Source organism: Dipodomys ordii, unplaced genomic scaffold (assembly GCF_000151885.1).
Source record: "Dipodomys ordii isolate 6190 unplaced genomic scaffold, Dord_2.0 Scaffold288, whole genome shotgun sequence".
Classification (NCBI taxonomy): Eukaryota; Metazoa; Chordata; class Mammalia; order Rodentia; family Heteromyidae; genus Dipodomys; species Dipodomys ordii.
This window is the reverse complement of record NW_012267504.1, coordinates 502,333-520,704: the sequence shown is the minus strand read 5'-3', so window position 1 is coordinate 520,704 and position 18,372 is coordinate 502,333. Positions and strand designations below refer to the sequence as shown.

General features: G+C 35.8%; 1 protein-coding gene across 1 annotated transcript; it reads right to left on the bottom strand.

The window, feature by feature from the left end:
* Positions 1–430: 430 nt before the first annotated feature.
* Positions 431–16,930, bottom strand: LOC106001354 (vomeronasal type-2 receptor 116-like). Its single transcript, XM_013036462.1, has 7 exons — positions 16,829–16,930; positions 16,388–16,551; positions 7,045–7,330; positions 5,210–6,016; positions 2,697–2,924; positions 1,722–1,845; positions 431–1,359 (listed from the first exon to the last, which is right to left on the bottom strand). Exons 1-7 carry the CDS (start codon positions 16,928–16,930, stop codon positions 431–433), a joined length of 2,640 nt encoding a protein of 879 aa, XP_012891916.1.
* Between the last annotated feature and the right edge of the window lie 1,442 nt (positions 16,931–18,372).

Below are 18,372 nucleotides of genomic sequence, written 5' to 3'. Positions count from 1 at the left end.
GGAAATTATTTACATTTTCATTTGTTAAATAGCATGCTTACAAAAAAAGTACAGGCACACAATATTTTTGGCCTACATATTGTTATATTTTCAACTAAAATTTAATTTATTGAAAGCTATAAGAAGTTACATAGCCATTTATATATTAGAAATACAAATGTGAGAAAAAGTTCTAAGTCAGCCTGGGCAGGATCACTTACTTCCAATAAGTGAACAAATGGAGACCAATGGAACTATGGTTCAAGAGGTAAAGAAGGCGTGAGTGAAAAATTAGCAGGCACTATAGGCCTTGAGTTGAAGCATGCATAAAGGAATTTAATAAATATCAGAAAAAACATGAATGAAAATTCCATAATATAAACTATTACAAGAAGAGATAATTACCATAGATTTAGATCAGATCGTCTGTACACTAATCAAACCTCTGAGTTTAATCATAACAATGCATATCTCTCCTACTATGTCTTTTATCCCTAAAGCAATATGGAGAATTTTTAATTGGAATTAACAAGATGTTGTAGCACTTTGGAACAAATATGCAGCCTAGAAGTCCTACACTAGAGGCCAAGATGGAGAAGACCTCCACTGCCACCATGACTTCCCCCTTGGCACTGTGGTAGACAGGCAGGAAGGTGAGCCACACACTGCAGAACACCAGCATGCTGAAGGTCAGGAACTTGGCTTCATTGAAGGTGTCAGGCAGGTTCCTGGCCAGAAAAGCCACAGTGAAGCTGGCCATGGCGAGGGAGCCCAGGTATCCCAGGACACAGTAGAAGGCAGTGATGGAGCCCTTGTTGCACAGAATGATGACATGGCCATGTTCAGAGTATGCATCTCTGTCCACAAAGGGAGGAGAGGTTCCCAGCCAGAGTCCACAGATGGTCACCTGGATCAAAGTGCAGGTTGGGATGATGAAGTTAGGAGCCCCAGATACCAGCAGCCACCTTATCCTTCTCCCTGGAGAAGTGGCCTTGAAGGCCAGAACTACAGTCACTGTTTTAGCCAACACTGTGGAAACAGCCACAGTGAACACAACCCCAAATGTGATCTGCTGTAGGATGCAGGTGACTGTGTTGGGATGGCCAAGAAAGAGCAAGGAACAGAGGAAACAGAAAATGAGGGAGATGAGCAAGATGTAGCTGAGAGTCCGGTTATTGGCCTTGACAATGGCACTGTCTTTGTGTTTCACAAACACTCCAAGAACAACAACAGTTAGCACAGAGAAGCAAAGAGCCATGCATGCCAGAGCCATGCCCAAGGGATCTCCAAAAGCCAGGAAACTTGCAGCTTTCAGGAGGCACTGGTTTCTCTGTGTGTTGGCATACTGATGATCTGGACACTTCACACAATGCTCCATATCTGGTGTGAAGTGTAAACTACCATTAGTTCTCGTTGTGAGCTTATTTTTCTTCAAAGAATTTAAGAAATTGTTCATTTCTGTGGTATTCTTAATATAAAACCATTTACTGTCATAATAGTATTTTTGTTTCATTTGAAATCACAATCACTTAGTATTTCCATCTATTTTTATTTAGCTGTTTTTATTCAAGGATTTTTTCCTTCAAGATTCTCACACATATTGAAAAGTTATGCATTGGAGTGTTATAATATTTGAACCAAAATTTTTTGTGTAGTCCAAATATACAACATTTGCATTGATTTGTTTGGGTTGAGGATAACTAGCGTAGGAGGAACAATTTCTTAATAAGTCATAGAATTACCTGTGACATTAGCAATCTCATTCTCTGGGCAAGGAGTACAATCAAAACAACAGGATGCCTTTTCCTCGTGACGAGATGTTCTGAATCCAGGACCACAACTCTCACTGCAGATAGAGTGAGGAGTCTGCGAAAAATCATAGATGTGTCAGTAACTGTTCAGATTTCTATCTAACACTTCACAGAGTTCATTGTTTTAACTAATTAATTACTAAAAAATGTTTCTATGAATATAAAAGCAGTCAACTAATTGAATTCTGTTATAAAGTCCATATTCCATAATTCACAAATGCTTATGGGCTTCAACCTTGATTTCTAGACAGTGGAATCATTGTGAAGTATGGGATCTTTAAAAGGAGGAAAGTAGTGCTGAGAAAGTAATTCCTAATGTACAGTCCTATTGGATTTCTTTGAATTCATGTCATACCTTGCCTCCTATTCATCTGAGATATGGAGAATATAAGAAGGAAGACCTCCTTTATGTAGTGTTATGTGAACCTCAGGCCCATGATATCTTCTTCATTTTCTAGTGTCCATGGCGGGGTCATATTCTCAGAGGTGCCTTTGAAGATTCCTTTTACCAATGATGGTTAATAAGCATGCCAATTAACCATTAAACCAATCTCCACAGAAGGACGCAAAAGAAAGCTTTCAACCCTGGAAAGCAACTCAGCAGGTACTTGATCACTGTGTTATAAATCAAGATCTTGGTACCAGATTGGAACTTTTATGCTCAAAGTTAACACTCTGGTACTGGAAACATAGCTAACTTCCAGATTGTTAGTGGTTAAATGGAGTTAACAGTCTCACTGATTTTCCTCTTTGGGCTGATATCTAACCATGACATTCAGATCTACACTATCTGAGTAGCTAGAATTATGGGGGTAAGTTGCAAAAACTCAGCCAGTTATACACTAAAAGAGAGACTTTTGCTAATTTGTGTGTCCTTAAAAATTATTAGGATTAGATCCAACCCACCTCTGTAGTTCCTATGGCCCACTCTACCAAATCTTCAGATAAAGACAGTTGATTGCCATGTAGAGCATATGGAGAAAACTTTCCTACTTTCACTGCAAGTTCTAGGCCTTCTGGAAAATTCCAAATATTCAGAATGTCATACTCTGGCTCCAATTTGCTTTTCTCATCCCAAATCACTTGATCTCCAGCAGGATTGTAATACTGGATATTTTTCAGGAAAAAGTGCAGCTAAAATAGAAACACTACATGGTGAATTACATCCCAGAGTTAAGACAGAACACATGATGTAAGAAAGCTCCTGAATCAATGTGGTAGCTATTAATATACCAACCATATTCTTCAATGAAATAGGAGAAGCCATTCCAAACTTCACATGGAAGAATAAAGACTTCATATAGGATAACAATCCTTAACAGAAAGAACAGTGATGGAGGAATGTCAATATCAAATTTCAAACTCTACTACAAAGCCATAGTAATCAAAACTTCTTGGTACTGGTACAAGAACAGACCTGATGACCAATGGCATAGAACTGAACACATAGAAATGAACCCACAGGCTTATAGCCATATCATTTTCAATGGGGGAGCTAAAAAACTAGAATGAAAGAAAGATGGCCCTTCAGTAAATGGTGCTGACAAAATTGGTTAAACATCTGTAGAAACTAAAGCTAGATCTTTATATATCACCCTGCACTGAGTCATCTCCAAATGGAACAAATACCTCAAAGTAAAGCAGACACCCTGAAAACTTTACAGGAGGGAATAGGAGAAACTCTAGGCTTCCTTGGCATATGCTGAAATTTTCTTAATGAGGACACAGAAGCACAAGAAATCAAACAATGATTGGACAAATGGGATTACCTTAAATTGCAGAGTTTCTGCATGACAAGGGACATAGCTAACAAGATCAATAGGAAGCCCACAAGAAACACATATCTAAAGAATACTTAGAACACAAAATATTAAATCCTCCAACAACAAATGGTCAATAGACAAATGAAGAAATCATTAAACTCTCTGGCCATAAAAATGCAAATCAAAACAGCTTTGAGATTCTACCTCACCCTAGTTATAATAGCTATAATTAAGAAATCTAATAACACCAGATGATGGAAGGGATGTGGTCAAAATGGAGTCCTAGTGCATTGTTGGTGGGAGTGTGAACTTGTTCAACCACTTTGGAAGCACTATGGGGTTTCCTCAAATGATTCCACATAGAGCTCCCCTATGACCCAGTAATCCTACTTTTAGGCATTTATGCAAACAAACATAAACAAGACCAAGCTAAAATTATGAGCACAACTATTGCAACATAATTCACCATAGCTAAGATATGCAACAAACCCAAAAACCCTCAAGAAAGTTTTATATATATATACAAATATATTTGTTTATATATATATATATTTTATATATATATATTATATATATATTTTATATATATATATACATCTACATGATGGTGTGTAAAAATAAGAGGTACATGAAATGAGCCTAGCATGAAATATCTCGTTTTCGTGGTGAAATCCCACTGTAGATCCATGACACAAACTTTGCCTTGCATTAAAATTTGCTCAAGAGTTATTATTATAGATATTAGGGAATTGTTATCACCATATATGATGAGGACACTTGTTGAAGAATTATTGATTTTGTTATAAACTGCCATCACTCTGAATGAATGTGACAGGCCTTGGGTTGAGGCAACTAACTCATATCTATTTATATAATATATATATATGTATATATGAATTCAATTCTATTCGTCCATCTGAAAGAATTATTAACTGAAGTAAGCCAGGCACAAAGACACATAGGTCTATGGACTATTTTATTTGCAATAACTAGTACACACATAGGATAATCTTAACAGACCAGCAGATATGTCAAAAGATATGTAGAGATGACCACACAATATAATGCTAAGTGAAATGGACCCAATGGGAGAGAGACAAGAGGTTTTATCTTTGTTGCTGTTGTTTTTAATGTACTAATAATGTACTATAAGATATTGTTGTTTATTTTCTAAGTTCTTCCGAGATGGTATAACCCCTGTTTTCATTTTAATTGATTCCAGTGACCTGAATCTTGTATATACATTTCTCTAATATGGGGAGAGGAAGAAAAGTAATAACATAATGAAATGAGGATACAGGTTGACTCATTGTAACAATGAGATGTACAAGACACTATGCTGAAAATGAACTTAACATGAGGATGGAGGAATTCAGAGAAGAGAAGGTGGGGAGGGAAGGGATGGTAGGGCAGAAACAAAGAAGATAATGCTCAATAGGAAATGTAAGCACTCTGTACAGTATCTTTGCAATAAAATCATATATTAACAAAGAAACCAAAATATGGCTGATGGTTAAAAAACTTTATATAAACATGTGTATATATACATATATAAATACATGGATATATGCAGAAATTTAGAAATTCATACAGTGATAATTCTCTCAACAAGAGTTTTTACTAATGTTGTGTGCCCTCTAAAGGAAAATTAATTACCTGTGCAGGGGAAGGCACTGTTCCTTTCCTATTTCCCATTGTGTGAAATTCCGTTTGAAGAAGAAGCATCTCATGGAGAGCCTGGGCCACAGCATACACAGTTTTGTATATATTATAACTGTATCCAGACATAGTCATGTCAAAAATATGCCCAGGCAACCAATCCAAAGAGGCATCATGAGGACAGTTGTCCCATGTTACACAGTCAGACTCAGCATCTGAGCAATTAAATGACAGAAACCACAGACTAGCAAGGAAAATGTCTTCTGGGAATTTGGAAGGATTAACTGCCTTGACAAAATCTGTGAATCCAGAAACATCTACATGATGGTGTGTAAAAATAAGAGGTACATGCAATGAGCCTAGCATGAAATATCTCGTTTTCATGGTGAAATCCCACTGTAGATTCATGACACAAACTTTGCCTTCCATTAAAATTTGCTCAAGACTTATTATTATAGATATTAGGGAATCTTTATCACCATATATGATGAGGACACTTGCTGAAGAATTATTGATCTTGTTATAAACTGCCATCACTCTGAATAAATGTGACAGGTCTTGGGTTGAGACAACTAGCTCATAAGCTACACAAACTCTGTTCTTGGCCATCTCTTCTTTTAATTCAGCCAGAAACCATGTACCATTCTCATCCTGTGAGGTCAACAGCCCCACCCAGTTCCAGTTGAAGTGAAGCAGTAAAGAGACAATGGCTATGGCCATTGATGTGTCCTTTGGGGCCATCTGATAGAGAGCAGGAAACTTGTTATGGTCACTCAGGGTATGATCAAAAGACCCAAAGGTAAACTAAACGGAAAGAAAATTCATGAATGAGGAGCTTGCCATGCAACACAATCTCAGTCTTGAAGTAGGCTAAGAACAAGTTGAAGTAGATAGAAGATAGTTTTGTTGTTTTTAAAGTACAATTTAATGATTTGTAAATGTCTGTTGATCTTTATCAATAACTCTATCAACACATTACATCTATATCAACCCCAACCACTCCCTGACTTTCCAAATTCCACTTCCAAATAGGTACATTGAATATTAAGTTGTTTATTCCAACTGTCCATTTTTTATTCATCTGTCTTTTTCCCTTAACATCTATTCCAGTCAGACAAGGTGTAATTCATCTCTCTGGTGTTCTTTTTTATACTGTTAGTAGATCAGAAAATTTAACCCATGGTGTTCCATTCCTACATATACCATGTGTGTATGTAAATGGCTATGTGCATGTTCCATATTTTTTCACATTACGTAATCATATTTTAGATATGACTTTCATCTACAAGAGAACACATTTACCATTTCTTGTTCTGATGCTGACTTTCTTCTTTCAACCTATATATTCCCAAGTGTGTATGAGTGTGTATATTTATGTGCATGCCAATACAGGGATACAAACACATGGCCTCTTGCACTTCCTTGGCTTTTTCCCCCTCTAGACTGGTGCTCTACCATTTGAGTTACACATCACATTGTGCTCCTTGTTGGTTAATTGAAGATACAAGTTTTCTGAGTAGCTTGGAATATAGGTGTGAACCATGAATACCCTGCTCAACATATCTGCAAACTGCAAAGTCATTTTCCATTTCCTAACTTATTAAAGAACATTATTAATATAGCTTTAAGGAATAAATAAGCATTTGTCTGCTTGAATTCTTTCCAATCTTCTTTTCCAAACAATGGACTATACATATCCCACTATCTTTGAGTAGTTATTCTTTCATATCACAAAATGTAATAGTTTTATAAATTGAGTGTCTTCCTTTCATCCTCTTTTAACACCTGAAATCACACCACATTAGACATTTTTATAAACTTCCCACCCTCACCTGTGGAAATCTGTAGAGTCCCAGCAATGTCCCAATCTGGTTAGATGTTATTCCTGATGGTCCTGTAAGTACTGCTGTAGACCTCCTGTCTCTCATACAAGAGTAGTTTGGAATCTTGTATTTTCCAAAGAGCCAAATGAAGGGATTCTTAAACATTGTCCAAGCTCTGAATTCAACATCATAGATATCAAGTCCCAGAGTCATGTTATGTAAAAGAACAGGATTTTTGTTGATTTCCTCAACAGCAAAAACCAAAGCCAAAACAAACTGATAGTTCTTGAAGATCCTACATGAGCATAGAAATTGAAGAGGAGGAGTATTTCAAAACTTGTGATTTTTCTGGGTTGAATGCTTGCTTCTTTGCTAATGATCAAATTATAATATTACCCTTAATTATGAAGGAATATAAATGTAGAGTCTTATGCTTATATATTGAACTAGGTAAGGACATGAGGGAAATTTGTCATGAATGCGATTCAGAAACTTATTTAAGTTGAGAGAGAGAGATAGAAAGAGAGAAACAGCAGTTTCTCCCCCTACTACCTCATGGTAGTTGTCCTTCATATTAGGTTTTCTTGAGATAGCAAATATTCCCTTGCCTTTATCTTAGAACAACTCAGTACATCTTTGTGAAAAATAAGTTTATGTTTTGTGTTGATGTGGCAGTCCAGTCTAACGATCCAATGTTCATTTTAAGGGCAACTTTTATTAACAAAGTTATGAAAGATTCTATAGCAATGTCTTCTCACAGACCCAACATATTGAACAGCTCTTCCTGCAATATCAACCCAAACAAGAGCTCAAAAACAGGTGAGGGAAGTTCATTTTTATTTATGTACCAAAACAAAAGGGATGCATCCAACTCCAATGAAATCATTATGGTGAGGGGAACCTCAAATACAGTGGATGAGGAGAGAATTGTAAGGAAGCTTTATATTGAAATCTCACTTCCAAGCCCACCATGGTAAAATGCAGTGATGGCTACTCTCTTGACAATATATTTGTATTGAGATACTTAAAAACAAACAAACCTGTAGAACGAAAGAAAGAAAAACAAAATATTGTAGTTTCTTTCTCTGTGTCCTGTCTGTGTGTGTAAGGGTGTGTTGTGTTTGTGTGTATTCTATAGAAATTAATATAATGAAATCAACTGGCATTGTTTTAAAAGGAAACAATGGAGGCATGATGGAAACACAAATGAAAGTATTAACTTGTTCAACATGTAGTATAAATATATGTGAAACAATTGTAATGAAAGTCTTTCGTGTGAGCATAATCTTCTAAACAGAAGAAAATGGTGAGGTTTAAGAAAAGTTGATTGTACATACACATATGGAGGAAAAAACTATAAGTAAGAATTGAGATGTGTGAAAATGGTTCAGAAATGTTGACAAAGCATATTCCAAAAAGCAAATAATACTGTTTTTCACATTCAGCAAATGGTTGGGAATGCCCAAAATTTTAAATGCCTGTTCTAATAAGTAGTGCCAGAATTTCAAATTCCTAGCATAGACAAGGATAAAATATAAGTTACATAAATATGAAAGGGTCATCAAATCTCTGGTCTAAAATCTACATCAAGCTGCCTTATGATTAAACAAATGAAATATAAATACAGGGTAGATACTCTAGAATAGAACAGAATTTGGAGACATAACACATAGCTCTGCCCTGATTCCCAAACTGCTGACTTCTCAGTAGAATCTGTAAGAGTCAGTAGAATACATTAGTGTTACATGTTTTACAGTATTGACAGTATTTACAATTTTGATGATAAAAATACTGAATTTATCCACCAGGAATATTTTATGGAAAATAGATATCGTTTGGTAATGAAGGAAGGATTAAGATGTTCCCAGACAAGCACAGTTAAAGAATGTAACTCCTGAAGACATGTCCTACAAGAACTATTAAAGTAAAATTTTCAGTCAAAAAGACAGAACCATTAAAGAACAGGAAAACGATCTTGCCAATACAATAAAAGTAGAGTTCAACAGGAAAACCCAACACAGGAAAGACTCAAACTCATGGAAAATGAATGATTCAATACTGAGTAATCCATAGCTCTTCAAACATTTAAGAAAAGAAAACTTCAATTTTCTCCAACTTCTTGATGTTCAGAGCTATAAATTTTCCTCTGACAACTGCCTTTTTTATGACCCATACTAAACCCAAATATCATCGAATGATGCAACCCAGGCTCTGAGAAAAGCAGGACATTGCCAAATCCTAAATTGTCAGAAAGACACAATGAAATAGACAGAATAAAACATAATAAACAATAAACTAAATAAACAACAAAATAGACATAAATAGATAATAAAAATAAATCGGAAATCAACAATTTAGGGTAAAAAACCCACAGAAAGGATGAACACAGCAAAAAGCTGGTCCTTTAAAAAAGTTAACAAAATTGACAGACCCTTAGCAAATTCGACTTAGAAAAGAAGACATACAAATTAATAAAATTACAGATTAAAATGGGAATATGACTACAGAGATATGAAACATTCATATTATTATTAGGTAATATTCCACAAAACTTCATACTAGTAAATTCAAGAATATGGCCAAAAAGGAAGCATCTTTAGAGTACACTGATAGCCCAAAACTTAACCAAGGAGATTTACCTTAACTAAATTGACCCATAACAAAGAATGCAATTGAAATAGCAATAAAGAATCTCCTATCCAAGGAAAGCTTAGTAACAGATAGATTTAGAGCAGTATGCTATAAGGTCTGCAAAGGGGAACTCACTCTCTTACTCCACAAACACTTCAATGAAATAGAAATGGAAAGATCACTACCAAGCTCATTCTATGAAGCAAACATAATACTCATAAAAAAACCAGATAATATAATATAAAAGAGAACTATACATCCATTAATTTGATAGACATTGATGCAAAACTTCTCAACAAATTTCTAGCAAAGGAAGTTCAGTAACTAACCAAAAAAATCATACTTTTTATCAAATGGAATTCATTCCAGGATTGCAAACCTGGTTCAATTTATGCAGGTCAATTAATGTAATTAATCATAGCACCAGAAGAAAGGATAAGAACTACTTGACCATCTCAATAGATGCACAGAAGTCATTTGACAAGGGTCAGTACCACTTTTTAATAAAATCTCTGGGAAAGCTAAGAATCCATAGGATGTTCCTCAATATAATAAATGATCTATATGGCAACTTAGTGCCTGAATTATATGTAATGGGAAAACCTTTAAACCATTCCCTCTAGAATCAGGAACAAGACAAGGATGACCACTCTTTCCATTTCTCTTCAGCATAGTTCTGGAATTGCTTCCAAGAGAAAAGACAGAAGAGGAACACATAAAGTGGATCCAAACAGAAGAAAAAGTAAAGCTATGCACATTTGCTGATTATATGGTCTTCTATTTAAAGCATCCTATGGATAACTAACCAAAGTTCTTGAGTTGATTTAAAACTTTGGCAAAGTAGTGGGTTATAAAATCAACCTACAAAAATCAGTCGCCTTCCTGTGTGCCAACAATGTTGAAATCAGAAAGAAACATCATTTGTAATAGCTTCACAAAAAATAATATATTTGGAATTTACTTCATAAAAGATGTGAAGGATCTGTATTGTGAAAACTTCAAGATTTTGAATTAGAAATTGAGGCATACTTAATGAAATGGGAAAACATCCTATGCTCCTGATTTGGAAAATTAATATTTTGAAAATCACAATTGTGCACAGAGGAATCTACAAATTAAATCCAGTCCCCATTAAAATCCCAGAAACATTTTTCAAAGAAATAGAGATATCAATCCAAACATTCATATGGAATACGGAAAGACCCAGGACAACAAAATCAATCCACAGTAGGAAGAACCTGAAGAATACCAGTATCAGTCTTCAAGCTTTAGTTCAAAACCATAGTAAGGAAATAGTTTAGTACTGTCACAAGAATAGGCCTGAGGACAAAAACAATGGAATACAAAACACAGAAACTATCTCACAAACATATAGCCACCTAATATTTGATAAGGGATCCAAAAACACAGCTTGGAAGAAACATACCCCCTTACAGAAATGGTGCTAGACAAATTGAGTATCTATATGCAGAAAACTGAATCTAGCTACATATATATCACCTTGCACCAGAATCAACTCTTAAAGGCATGAAAGGCCTCAAGTTAAGGGTGGTTAGGTCGCAAATATTACAGAAAGGGTAGGGGATATCCTAAGCCCTCCAGAAATGGGGCAAAACTTCCTAAACAAAGATCTCCAAGCACAAGTTAAAGGAAGACTGGATAAGTGGGACTGTATCAAGGGAGGAGTTTCTGATGAGCAAGAGTCATCGCTAACAAGATAAATAGCACACAGATTGGGATAAAATCTTCATTTGCTACATATCAGATAAAAGCCTCTTATCTAAATTTTACATAGAGCTAAAAAATTATCCCCTGCCAAAGAAACCTCCAAAACTCAACTACCTAATCAACAATTGGGCTAAAGATTTAAAGAGAGACCTCTCAAAGGAAGAAAAAAGAATGGCTAACAGACACATGAACAAGTGTTCAACATCTCTGGCCATAAGAGAAGGGCAAATCAAAATAATACTGAGATTCTACCTCACTCCAAATAGAATATCATTTACCAGGACAACTAACAACAAATGTTGACAAATGTGTCCAAAATGGCATCCAATGAAACTGTTGGTGGGAATGTAAACTTATTCAACCACTCTGGAAAGCACTATAGAAGGTCCTTCAAAGATCGAAAATAGAGCTTCCCTATGACCCAATAATTCCACTCTTGGACATTGAGCCAATGGATCACAAACCAGGTCACACTATAGCCAAAATCACAACCATGTTTATTGTAGCATTGATTACCACAACCAAGATATGGAAACAATGTAGATGACCCTCAGCAAAAAAATAGAACAAGAAAATGTGGTATATATACACAATGGAATACTACTCATCCAACATAAAACAAAAATACTATACCATTCATCAGGAAAGGGAAAGACATCAAAAAATTATATTAAGCCACATAAGCCTCAGCCAGAGACATAAAGACTCCATGTTTTATCTCATTTTCTATAATTAGGATATGTATATAAACCTACAGTTAAACACACTAAATACAACATATATGTGTACATATGTATGTGTGTGTAGGTATACACACACATACTGGGAGACGATAAATTTTATAGCACCCTAGACATTAACATACATAGGCCAAGGGAGGATATGCACTGGAGTGGTAGACGAGGAATAAATAGATGTGGACAGATGACCATGTAAAATAATATATTATGAAGTGAACTCCAAGAAAAAGAAATGAAAGACATTTTTTATTTGTCATTGTTATAGTTTGTTAATCTCTTTACCTTTTGTTTTGATTGTTTTGGCAGGATAAGAGAAGGTACATAAACAGTGGAACAACAATGAACAAGTACAACAGTGATACTCTCTAGACACTATGTGGAAAATGAACTGGCCATCTTGTGGGTGAAGACAGGAGGAAAAGAGTAGGAGAGACGTGGTATAAAAGAATTTTCCTCCTTACAGATTAGTTAAATCATGTAACTAACATTCTATATGCTATCTTTACAGTGAGAATAAAAATAAAACCAAATAAATAAATTGAAATGAATAAACCGACCCATCACAAACAATGAAATCGAATTGGCAATAACAATCCTCCCTTCCAGGAAAAACTCAGGACCAGATGGCTTTACAACTGAATTCTAAAAAACTTATATAGGTGAATTATTAATTATTCTCAAACTATTCAATGAAACAGAAAGTAAGGGACACTATTCATTCTATGAAAACCAGAGAAGTGCAGTTTGAGAAAAGGAATTTCAGATCCATCTCCCATATGAATATTGCAGTTCTCAAAAAAAAACACTGGCAAATAGAAGTCAAACACTGATGAGAAAATTTATACACTATGATGAAACTCGATTTGTCCCAGGAATACTAATCTGGTTTAACATGTCAGTCAGTTAACATATAACAACACATTAACAGAAACAAGGGAAAGAAACAAATGATCATATTGATTGATGCAGAAAAAGCCTTTGATAAGATCCAAATATCTTTTGTGATAAAAACTTGGAAGGAGGTAGGAATACTTGGAATATTCCTCAGTATAAAAAAGCTGTATATGACAAACCTACACCCAGCATTATGCTCAATGTTCAGCAATTAAAGCAATTTTCCCTAAAATCAGTAACATGATAAGGATATCCATTCTCTCTGTTCCTCTTCAACAGAGTATTGGAATTCCCAGCAAGAGTAGTAAGCAAGATAAAAGCACTTAGGGGAACCAAATGGGGAAGCAAGAAGTAAAACTGACCCTTTGGACAGATGACATTATACTGTATTGAAGGGACTCCAAAAACTTCTCCCCTAAGCTATTAGAATTGACCTGGAACATTGGCAACATACCTAGGTATGAAATCAACCCCCAAAATGAATTGCCTTTGTTTATGCTGTTGATCAAGGCTGAAATTAGAAAAAGGACCTCATTTGCAATTGTCTCAAAATTATAAATTACCTGGAAATTAAGCAATAGGTGAAGGATCTCCATAGTGAAAACTTTAAATATTTGAAGAAGGAAATTGAAGAAACCTTAAGCAGCTGGAAAGATAGTTTATGGTCCTGGATTAGAAAAATTAGCCTTGTGGAAAATCACAATACTACCTAAAGCAATTTACAAATTCAATGCAATATCAATAAAATCCCAACAAAGTTCTTCAAATATAGAGAGAAAACAATCCAAAAATCCATGGATAAAAAAAAGACAATGAACACCAAAGCCATGCTTACCATCAGAACAGTGGTGGACGAATTACTTTATCAAACTTCAAACTCTATTACAGAGCCATAGTAATGATGACAGGTTGGTATTGAAGAAATGGTAGACCAGAGAATCAATAGAAGAGAATAGAAGTCCCATAAAGGAACACAAAGATATTCAGTAAAAGAGCCAAAATTTTAGGCTGAAAAACGGATGCTGAAAAAACTGTACATCGATGTAGAGAAAACTGAAATTACATGTCCATACATCATCTAGTACCCACATCAATTCAAAATGGATCAACAATTTCAATGTAAAGCCAGAAATCATGAAACTTATAGGAAAGAGTACAAGAAGTGTTGGGCTCATAAGAACAACTCAGAATTTTCTACAGAAACTACCAGGATCAGAACAAATGAACAACAGAATTGATAAATGAGTGTACATGGCACATAAAAGTTTCTGTCCTGCAAAGGGCATAGGTAACAAGCTTAATAGAAAGATCACAGAATGGGAGATTTTTGTTCTACCAGCTATCCATCAAAGAAGATCTTCATAACCAAAATATCCTTAAAGCCCTTAAAGAAACAACAATCCGAGAAATTAATGAGCAAATGACTTAAAGAGAGATTTATCAGAAGAAGAAATAAGAATGGCCTATAGACACATGAAAATTGTTCATCATCCCTGGTCCAAAGGAAATGAAAATCAAGATACCACTTTCATTTCACTTCACCCTACTTAGATTAAGCTTTATCAATAAAACTATAAGAAATGCTGCCAAGGATGTGGTTAAAAGTAACTCCACTTATCTACAAGAAAAATTTAATGGATAAATTTGTTATTTGTAGTCAATAGCATAGATACAATATTACTAAACCAGACCAGACTTTGTTTTGTATCTATGTGTAGCTAAGAAATGCCCATTTGCTTTAACTATACTACTCAATGTGTCTATATTAGCACCTTAAGACAAATACTCAAATATATTTTGGGAAATTAAGAAAATGAAAATCATCTGTGTTCCCCAATGGGAACACAAAGAATAAGGTAAGCCAGGTACTAATGATTCATTCCTATAGTCTTAATTACTGAAGAGGCTGAGATCTGAGGATTGTGGTTTGAAGCCAGGTTAGGCAGGGATGTTTATGAGACTCTTATCTCCATTTAACTACCAAAAATGCCACGGGAGCTGTGGCTCAAGTGCTAGAACATTAGCCTTAAGTTGAAATGTTTAGTGACAGACAGCGCCCAAGACGTGACTTCCCAGGATCAGCACAAAAGAAAGAAAGAAAAATATACCAGTAACATATAAGATAAAGACATATATCTTATATAGCATGGAAGAGAGTAATTGCTATCCTGGGGTCACTGCTTTCAATTGTGGGCAGCTACCCCAGTGTATACTTGTCACACCAACACTTGGAAAACAAGTGCAAATGATAGACACAGTGGCATTTTCAAAGAGTTTGCTAGAATTTCTTCACTCTGCATGGTCATTTTCTTTTCTTATCTTTTTTAGTATAGCCACTTATTAAATAGACTATGTGTTATGGACAAAAAGGCAAGAACTTGCATGAGCACATAGAAAGTAGAATTCATCCTGGGGAGATTAAATTCTCTTATAAGTAATCTTTAAAATGCTATCCTGTCTGTAAAAGCATGTATTCTGCAATATATCTGACATAAAACAGAACTAAGGTTTAGTTTGAAACAGTAACTACTTGCCTATAATAAGAATTTGTGTGTGTGTGTATGTGTGTGTGAGAGAGAGAGAGACAGACAGACAGAGAGAGACAGAGGCAGAGAGGCAGAGAGAGACAGAGAGAGCCAGAGAGAGACAGACAGACAGACAGAGAGAGAGAGAGAAAGAAAGAGAGAGAGAGTCCCTCAGCATGAAACGAGCTCCTGAACAGTATCTTTGAGCTTTTTTGCTCCAGGCTAACACTCTGTAACTCAGCCACAGCTTCACTTTCAGCTTTTGGGTGGTTGATTGCAGATAAAAGTCTCACAGATTTTCCAGCCTGGCCTGGCTTCAAACCTCAATCCTCAGATATCATGACTATGAGTAGTTAGAATTATCAGCATGAGTCATCAGCCGACCATAAGAAATTTTATCAATGTACTCAAAATACAGGTGTTATTAAAGACAATTTCTCACTAATGGCCTAGGAAGGAAGAAAATGTGGTTTAATCCTTTTAGTACAGAACTCATGACAGTGACTCAGGTTTATTGTAATAACATCACTTCATTTTCTGCAATGACAGCTGAAACAGAGGAAATACAGGCATGCTGGAGTAAAATGAAGAATTTACTGACTTGTAAAGGAGAAGCTACAAAGAAGGAAAAAGACTTGTTTCCTACTATGGGAAGAACATCACTCAACAGTTGATGTAAAACAAAATAATGAAACTGAGCTGCACCAGGTGCAATAGAGTTGGAGGTCAGTGGAAAGGGACAAAAATCATTGATATGTCCACCCACAGTTCCCTCATCCATTGCCCATCCTCAGAACAAAAGAGAAAATGGGAATAAAATAATGCATTACTTACGGTGTGTGTTCCTCTTGCCTGGAATCTTCACTATTACTATGATCTTTTCCTAAAGTTTTGAGAGGGAAAAATCCCGCAATTATCACATCGCCATCCATGTGTGCTCGTTGCTTCATAGTAGAGAAGCAGCTAGTCCCATCGAAAGACCTGACCAGGACGGGAAGCTGGAGAAGAATGAGGGTGAAAATCAAATAGAACATCCTTGAAGCCTCTCCCATTATTCCAAAAAGTGAAGCCCATATGTTGGGCATATATACTCATTTATATTTTAATATATGCATGTGTGCCTTTTTATTGATAGAGATTTACACCGTCGCTCCATTTTAATCAAAACCTCTTGTGAGTTCCCTAACTTAATGTGTAAAACTCTTCCCTGAGGCTCTACATCTGTGGCCTTCATGAAGGACAAAAACATGAGTTGGAATACATGCGTGGATTTGCCTTCTTCACTCCAGCTGCTATGATTCTATCGAAGACCACAGAGAGTGAGGCCCCAGAGATGGAATTAGCTTGGAAAATTTTTGGATGCCATGTCCTGTGCATGCTGAATTATCTACACAAAGTCTATGCCTGTGAGATGTCTGTGAGATATTCTGAGAGCATCATACCCAGACGGTTTATTCCCACACACAATGTCAATTACAGTAACAGAATGTTGGTGGTAGGATTCCATGTGCAAAGGCCTCCAGAAATACAACCATTTACTATTGCCTGCGGAAGCCATGCTATTACTGAAACAAAGAATTGCATGTCAATAACCCATGGTCAATGCTGAAATTGAGTTCCACTTTGGCATTCTGACATTGTACATTCAAACATGATGCAATGGGTTGAGAACACTTTGTAGTAGAGGAAATTCTTCTGTATCACAAACACAAATCAATATCAAAAGAAACTATGTTTTCTACTTGTCAACATATGTTAGACCCAAATTCTGTGCAGAGACTTTAGTGGCTCTGGAGAATAGTGATCCTTCAGGGAAGTGAACATACTCTACATCGTGCTGCAATGTTGGATGTGTATTTTGGTACACTTTTTCACAATCATGCATTAGGTAACAGAAAACATACATCATTTCTTCTTTAACAATGTAGGAGGAGGACTGGAAAGGTGACTCAGGGGTAGAGTGCTTGCCTTGCATGCATGGTGCCCTAGGTGCATTTCCTCAGCACCACATAAGCAGAAAAAGGCATAAGTGGCACTGTGGCTCAAGTGGTAGAGCACTAGCCTGAGCTGAAGAGCTCAGGGAAAGCATGCAGACCGAGATTTAGTCCCCATGACTGACAAAAAATATCTTTTACAGATATACATTCATTACAATATATATCATTTATTTTGTAAATTCTTACTACCATGCTTTAGCTGGACAGAGAATTTTTTATATATTTTTATCTTTTTGGTTTGTTCCAAATTTTTATTGTCAAGATTATGTGAAAAGGGGTGACAGTTACATAAATAAGATAGTGAGTACATTTCCTTTTTAAATTTTATTTTATTAGACATGCTGTACAGAGGGGTTAGTTACATGAGTAAGGCAATGAGTACATTGCTTGTCGATAATTATTGCTCCTACTCTTGTTGTTCTCCCACTATCCCTTCCCTCCCCCTCCCACATTGCTCCCCACCCCACTGTATTCCCCAGCCCAAAGTTGTAAAGTTTGTTTCCAGTATACTGTCCTGTGTGTATGGATGTTGAAATGGGTCATCCTATGTCATGTTTCAGCCTTTTGTTATTCCCCTTCCCCAACCCAGCTTAGACAAATGTAAATACAAGATGTAGGGTACCAAAACCAAATACAGTCACATCAGGGGATATACCATAACAGGAAGAACATACAAAAGAAACAAACAAATATCATAGTATATTTGGAACAATAACAAGGAAATGAGACCTCTTGTATTAATATTTTGGGGTACATTTTACTTAGCATCATTTTATATGGACATATGTACATAGCTTTTGAGCTTTTCAGCTTATCTGATAA